This window comes from Ahaetulla prasina, chromosome 10 (assembly GCF_028640845.1).
Source record: "Ahaetulla prasina isolate Xishuangbanna chromosome 10, ASM2864084v1, whole genome shotgun sequence".
In the NCBI taxonomy this organism is placed as follows: domain Eukaryota; kingdom Metazoa; phylum Chordata; class Lepidosauria; order Squamata; family Colubridae; genus Ahaetulla; species Ahaetulla prasina.
In genome coordinates this window covers 17,682,507-17,690,210 of record NC_080548.1, presented here as the reverse complement: position 1 = coordinate 17,690,210, position 7,704 = coordinate 17,682,507, and the positions used below count along the sequence as shown (strand labels likewise).

At 50.1% G+C, this 7,704-nt stretch overlaps 1 protein-coding gene across 1 annotated transcript in view; it reads left to right on the top strand.

Moving 5' to 3' along the window:
* The first annotated feature begins 675 nt into the window (after positions 1-675).
* CATSPER4 (cation channel sperm associated 4) overlaps positions 676-7,704 on the top strand; it is a 38,403-nt gene continuing 31,374 nt past the window's right edge. The window contains exons 1-5 of the mRNA XM_058195920.1: positions 676-705; positions 901-984; positions 2,822-2,965; positions 5,135-5,236; positions 7,199-7,296. Of these exons, the coding sequence (XP_058051903.1) occupies positions 676-705; positions 901-984; positions 2,822-2,965; positions 5,135-5,236; positions 7,199-7,296 (458 nt within the window). The remainder of the gene's footprint in view (positions 706-900; positions 985-2,821; positions 2,966-5,134; positions 5,237-7,198; positions 7,297-7,704) is intronic.

The following is a 7,704-nucleotide window of genomic DNA, read 5'->3' as shown; positions in this document are numbered from 1 at the left end:
GTTCTAATGATCCTCTGAAGTCTGTGTCTGTCTTGTTGGGTTGCAGAACCAAACCAGGCAGTTCTAGAGGTGCAGATGACAGACTCAATAATTCCTCTGTAGAATTGGATCAGCAGCTCCTTGGGCAGTTTGAGCTTTCTGAGTTGGCGCAGAAAGAACATTCTTTGTTGTGCTTTTTTGATGATGTTTTTGATGTTAGATGACCGTTTTAGATCTTGCGATATGGTAGAACCTAGAAATTTGAAGGTTTCTACTGTTGATGCTATGTTGTCTAGTATAGAACTAGAACTCAAGGGCACCTGATTTCTAGCCTGGCACCACTAGACCAGGGGTGTCAAGCTTGATTTAATTGAGAGCAGCATCAGGGTTGTGTTTGACCGGGGGGGGGGGCGAGTATGTATGTGCCCGGAAGGCGTGGCCAGGGTGGGCATGGCCAGCTCGACGTCAACCATCAAGGCTCTGTTTTAGGCCACAATGGCCTCCTGCAGTGCTCTGCCAAAAAAAAAAAATGGAGCTTGGGGAGGCCGCATATGACTTCCCCAGGCTCCGTTTTCACTGGCAGGGGGTTATAGGAGGCCGTCGTGGCTGAAATTGGGCACAGTCTGAGCAAGGTCCTCCCAAGCTCTATTTTTGCTGGCAGAGGCACTGTGGGCCGGTCCTTTGCGTGTTTCTAGTATGGCTCCGCAGGCCAGATCTAAGCAGCCCGTGGGCCGTATCTGGCCCCTGGGCCTTGAATTTGACACTCCTGCACTAGACCAAACTAGCTCGCTTTAAGATATTTAGCGACTGATCCCAAGAAATAATGGTCCAAATTTCCACCCTCCCCATCACTGCACCTCTAATTTTTAGAATGTGCTGCAGCATGTGGACAGATAACAGTGGATGTTTCCTTTTCCACAGGCCAGCGATCAGTATTATCGGAAGAGTTCCCTTACTGAATTTGAAACACCTCTGATTAGCTACAAAGAAATCACCCGGGCACAGGTATGCTGCTTTTCCCCTGTGGCTTTGACAGAAGGGCTCTCTTCACCTTCTGTCGTGTCCCACTCCTCCGCTGACGGCCGGGTCGGAGAAGTCCGTATCAGGCGTGCCTCTGCAGCTCTGCCAAAGTCCTAGCAAAGTTCTCAAGGCAGGCAGGAGACCAGGAAGTGACTTCAGCAAAAGGTAGACTTTGCCTGACTCAGAGAATGCCAGAAAGCAGATCCTTTATATAGGCCATGGGGTGTGGCTCCATGACTCAGCACTTATCCAGGCCTGCCCCTCCCTTCCTTTTGCTGACGCCGCCTATCAATTCTCCTGAAGCAAGGATCTCTCCAGGCTCCAGCTGTTGGCAATTCACATACCTCAGGCTCACATGCTGTGGGGTCTAGTTGCTCCGTGTGCCTGGGCATGGAGCCAGGGCTGGGGGCTGGAGGCACGTCAGGCCCTTCGTCTTGCTCGGCCTGTCTGGGCATGGTGCCAGGGCTGGGGCCTGGAGGCATGCCAGGACATTCCTCAGCGTTCGGCAGGAGATCAGATGGACCCTGCTGCGGGGAAAGTGAGCGAGACACCACACCTTCTTTCTTGGTGATGAAAACAGGATTTGGGAAAGGGATTCACGGTAATGGAAAACCAACATGGGGAAATTGCAGAGGGAGAAAAGAGACAAGTGACACTAAGACTAAAGGGGTCTGTTTTCTGCAGGGGCTCAGGAGGGTAGCTTTCACCCAGGCCAGCGGTCACCAACTGATGGTCCGTGGACCACTGGTGGTCCGCGAGAAAATTTTGGTGGTCCGCAGAAAAATTATTTGCATTTTTTATATTACACTAAATCAGGGGTCCTCAAACTATGCCCCCTTGGTCAGATATGTGCAATGAACGCTTGTGTTGCTGCAGAGAATCTCCTCCTCCGGGGTCTTTTTGTGTGGGCTGGAGGGGGGGGCAGAAATTCCGACTTGGGGTCTGCTTTGGCCTCCTGGTGCGGGTCTTTGGGCGAAGGCTGGAGGGAAGTGCTTGTGGTGGCGAAGAGCCGGGGGATCTTGTTCCAATGGGACTGCCCCATGGCCTGGAATTGACTGACCATCTCAGCCCCCTGAGCCTCCAGGTGCCTGTACCTGGCCTTGCATTCCTGCAGGTCTTCCCTCTGCTTGGAAAGCTATGCTCCTAGTCCTCAGTGAGGTGCTTCTGCTGAGCCTCCTTCTCGGTCAGATCCAATTTGAACTGAGTCAGCTGTTTTGCCAACTCTTTCTCATGGTGGCTGCTTAGCTCCAGGAACTGCTTCCTGTTGAGGCCCTAAGGAGCCCAGGCTAAGATTCTGTGCAGTTTGGAGAACCCCCAAATCCCACTCCTGGCTGGCCCCGCCCCACCCATCCCATTCCATCCCTCCCAGGAGCCCCCAATGCTGCCCGTTTTGGATGAAGGTAAGTGCAGGGGGCGCATGGAGGCTCAGGTAGGGCGAAAAACGGGCCTACCAAAAGTTTGGGAAGGCTAGAAATGGCCCCGTTTCCAGCCTCCAGAGGGCCTCCAGAGCCTGGGGAGGCCGTTTTTGTCCCCCCCACCCCGAGGCTCAAGGAAAGCCTCCGGAGTCCAGGGAGGGCAAAAATGCCCTCCCCTCCTCCATGATGTAGGAGGTTGACTAGGCCACGCCCACCAAGGCCACGCCCACCCAGCAACCGGGCAGAGAAGCTCTTGCTAAAAATTTTGAAACCCATCCTTGGGCATACCCCCCAGTTTGCTTATAATTACATGGACTGTGTACAGATATTTAGTTCTTTTATGTTGTGTTTTCATCGTATGCGAAATAAATAATAATCGGAGAACCCCACCACTCTTTCTTCAACAGGATGACTGGGACGTGGAAGAATTTATCTCAAAAACCTGCATGGGCAGGTTCCTGCACCATTCCGCTTTCAAGATTCTGTTAGCGACCGTTGTAATTGGCAACGCCATCGTCATTGCTCTCCGAACGGAGCCAGTGCTAGAAGACGTTGGTATACCGTGCCTGGCAGGAGAACTGCTTCCTGCTAAAATGTGGGGGTGGGAGAAGACCCCGTGTTTCTCCGGGGAATGCCCTGGGTCTTCTGATGATCCCTGGGCTGAATAAACAGCCCTCCTCCCCCAGCCTCATTTTGGGGGGCCATGAATGATACAGAAATTAGATAGCAAAAGATCACACTCAGCCAATGGTGACAACTAAAATTTTCCCCTACCGGTTCTGTGGGCGTGGCTTGGTGGCCGTGGCAAGGGAAGGATACCGTAAAATCTCCATTCCCACCCCACTCCAGGGGAAGGATACTGCAAAATCTCTATTCCCACCCCACTCTGGGGCCAGCCAGAGGTGGTATTTGCCAGTTCTCCGAAATACAATTTCCACTACTGGTTCTCTAGAACCTGTCAGAAAAGCTTGCTGGATTTCACCCCTGCACTCAGCGCTGCGAGTTTGAAATTATTTGTTTAGCAGAGTGATGGTGTTTGGGGAAAAACTGTTCTTGTGTTTATTTGTTCTGGTGTGCAGTGCTTTATAGTGTCATTTTGAGGGTAGAGATTAGAACAGTTATGCCAGCACTGCCAAGTTATCGCAGGACAACTCCATCTGGCCATGGGGACAACCCACCAATAGAGAAGAGAAGAGAGGAGAGGAGAGGAGAGGAGAGGAGAGGAGAGTTGACTTGAGTTGGAAGGGACCTTGGAGGTCTTCTAGTCCAACCCCCTGCTTAGGCAGGAAACCCTACACCATTTCAGACAAATGATTGTCCAGTCTCTTCTTAATAACTTGAAGTGTTGAAGCATTTACAGCTTCTGGAGGCAAGTTGTTCCACTGATTGACTTCAAATGATCACTTAAACAACTGGTTGTAAGTTGAGGGCTACTCATACACACGATGGGTCCATTTGGCATTATGCTTCAGTACAATCAGTGAGCCAAGGGAGGCTCTCAAAAGAATTTCTGCTCTTGGCTGTTATTGTCATGGCTGCCACAGGCAGCCCAGAGCTCAACATGGCAGTGGCAGTGGGTGTGAAAATAGGTAGGCCCTAGCCGCCGCCATTGCCACTCTGTGTTCTGCCCACCTGCTCACTCACCTGGCAACCTGGCTCTCCCTTCGGCTACCCATGGCGAGTTTTCCCTGTGGTGAGTTGGTCGTGTGGAGCGACTTGGTAGTGGTGATCAGGCTGGGCTGAGCTGGCCATGCTGAATTATCCTAAACCAGGGGTCCACAAACTTGGCAGCTTTAAGACTTGTGGACTTCAACTCCCAGAATTCTCATAGCTGGCTGGAGAATTCTGGGAGTTGAAGTCCACAAGTCTTAAAGCTGCCTGTTGTGGCTCCCGCCCCCGAACCTGTCCCCATGCCCGAAAGTGCCTTGGAGCCAGGCCAGCTGCCAGAAAGTGACTCAGAGCCGGGCCTGCTGCCAGAAAGTGATCTGGGCAGTGAGGGAGAAGGGCCGTCAGGACTTACCTCGGAAGCACCGGCCTCCCTGGATCAGCTCCAGGAGCCAGAAGCAGGCCAAGTGAAAGAGATAACGAGGCCTCCTTCTCCTGACTCTTTCCACCCCCAGGCCACGCCTGCAGACCCAGCTGACAGCAATCAGGCTTGGCTCAATCCCAGGTTTCGTAGGCAGGAGAGAAGGGAATGACAGAAACAGGGGAAGGGCAGGCCTGGGAAGTGCTGAGTCATGGAGCCACACCCCACAGAATATAAAAGGCAGCAAGAGCTGGTGTGTCTCTTTGCATCAGGCAAATCCACGGATTGACTAGAGCTGAAGGTTGTGACTCACCAGAGTCTTGGCAGCTATTGAGGGCTCTTGGCAGACGCTGATTCTTTTGCTGCCAGAGCTGATAAGAGCCGGCTAATGAAGCCATCGTTCAGACAGAGGCAAGGAGGACACAACACTGCCAAGTTTGAAGATCTCTGTCCTAAACCCTTGCCCAGAGTAGCCTGATGGCAAGATGGGAGGCATAATAATAAATAATAAATTTAGCAATTAAATAAGTAATCGGCTCACTGTTCTTTCCTGGACTCATTAGCATGCATGCAGAGGTAAGCATTATCATGCAAAAGAGGCCAATACCTAAGCATTAAAGGCCAAGTATGAGAACTTTAAGGGGAAAAAATGTTGGCATGCAAATCTCTTTTTGCTATTTTTTTCCTTGCATAGAAATACTTTGGCTTATTCAATGCCATTGATACGATTGTGTTGTCTTTCCTGATCTGTGAGGTCATCCTCAACTGGTACTATGGATTCGCTTTGTACTGGAAGGTGAGTGGGCCAAGTGTTGTTGTGTCTTAAAATTTTGGTCCAAAGAAACTTCATTCAGGCATTGAAACTTGGTGCAAACAGATACGTACAGGTAGTCTTTGACTTACGACCAAAATGGAGCCCAACCTTACTGTTGCTAAGGGAAACATACGTTCATCCAGTTTTGCCCCGTTGTATGACTTGCCTTGCTACAGTTGCTAAGTGAAACATTGCAGTTGGTAAGCTAGAGACACGGTTGTTAAGTGAAACTGGTTTCGCCATTGACTCTGCTTGTGTTGTGTCTTGTCCGCTCTCACCGCAGCCGGGGTCTGCTTATCTGCACGGAGGAATGTATGCCTCCCGACCCCAGTCCTGGCTCCATGCCCAGACAAGCTGCAGGGGAGGGGGCACCTCCCGGTCCCAGCCCTGGCTCCATGCCCAAGCAGGCTGCAGAGGAGGGAGCATCCCCCGGCCCCAGCCCTGGCTCCATGCCCAGGCAAACGGAGCAACTAGACCCCTCCCCCTCCTCCACAGCATGTGAGCCTGAGGAAAGTTTACTTCCAACAACAGCTGATTGGAGTGACCCTCGCATCAGAAGATTGGATAGGCGGAGGCAACAGAAGGAAGGGAGGGACAGGCCTTAATGAGTGCTGAGTCATGGAGCCACACCCCATGGCCTATATAAAGGATCTGCTTTCTGGCAGTCTCTGAGTCAGGCAAAGTCGAACTTATCTTGCTGAAGTCACTTACTGGTCTCCTGCCTGCTCTGAGGACTTTGCTAGGACTTTGGGCAGAGCTGCAGAGGCAAGCCTGATTCGGATTTCCCTGACCCGGCCGTCAGCGGAGGAGTGGGACACGACAGCTTGTCAGAAGATCTCAGAAGGGGATCACATGACCCCTGGATACTGCAACCGCCATAAATAAGGGTCAGTTGCCAAGCTTCTGAGCCTCGGTGGCACAGTGGTTAGAGTGCAGTACTGCAGGCTACTTCTGCTGACTACCAGCTGCCTGCAATTTGGCCGTTCAGATCTCACCAGGCTCAAAGTTGACTCAGCCTCCTAGCCTTCCAAGGTGGGTAAAATGAGGACCCAGATTGTTGGGGGGCAATAGGCTGTAAAACCACTTAGAGAGGGCTGTAAAGCACTATAAAGCGGTATATAAGTCTAAGTGCTATTGATATTCTGCATTTTGATCATGTGACCATGGGGATGCTGCAACGGATGTAAGACTGAAAAATAGTCCTAAGCCCCTTTTTGTTAACGCCATTGTAATGGTCACTAAACAATGACTGTAAGTTGAGGACTACTTGTAATGTCCCTCTCCCTTGTTGAAAATTGTGCTGATGGCATATATGGTTGCTGTGGTGTAACCCACATATGACTGATGTGTGGAGTCTCAGTGCAGAGAAAGAAAATTCTCCATATTTACTAGCCTCCTGGGGATAAGCACGGAATGGATCAACTCCCTGAGGTCTTCTCAGGAAGTTCTGTCTAGATCCCTGATGTTGGATTACTTCTGCTTTCCTTCTAATTTGGATCTGAAATTCCTAAATTTGCCTTACTCCCCAACTAAAGAATTTGGAGAAGCTTCATCCTTCCATATACAGTGTTTCCCTGAAAATAAGAGCTTGTCTTATATTTTTTTGAACCCTGAAATAAGCACTTGGCCTTATTTTTGGGGAAGTCTTATTATTTTGCGGCATGTGGAGGAAGACAGGGCTCCTCTTGCCGTCTTACCTGATTTCCAGCTTTGTCTCCCTAGCCCTAACCAGAGGAAATGGCTGGGACCAGCTGCATATGTGTTTAAACATTTTGGGGGGGAGGGCTTATTTTTGGGGAGGGCTTATTTTGGAAGGGCTTTTTTAGTGCATGCGCTCAAAAGCCCGATTGGGCTTACTATCAGGGGATGTCTTATTTTTGGGGAAACACAGTACCTAATCTTCACTTCCTTGTCTCTCAAGGACTTGTTCTCTCCCCTAAACAGGATGGCTGGAATATCATCAACTTTTCTATTGTGTTGTACCTATGCATTGGTTTGATCATTCCTGCATTGGAGAATGAGACACTTTTTCGAATGGTCAGGTAAGGACCTAAAATAAAAAGGTAAGATGATCTCTACTGGATGAGGCCAATGATTGGTTTAGTCCTTGTTCTGTGTCATCCAATGGCCAACTCAATATATCTGGGAAATTCACAAGGATAGACATGAAGACAAATAGTGTCTTTAAATGTCACGATGTAAAAAAGATATTGAGACTCTAGAAAGAGTGCAGAGAAGAGCAACAAAGATGATTAGGGGACTGGAGGCTAAAACATATGAAGAACGGTTGCAGGAACTCGGTATGTCTAGTCTGATGAAAAGAAGGACTAGGGGAGAGATGATAGCAGTGTTCCAATATCTCAGGAGTTGCCACAAAGAAGGGGGAGTCGAACTCTTCTCCAAAGCACCTGAGGGTAGGACAAGAAGCAATGGGTGGAAACTAATTTAGG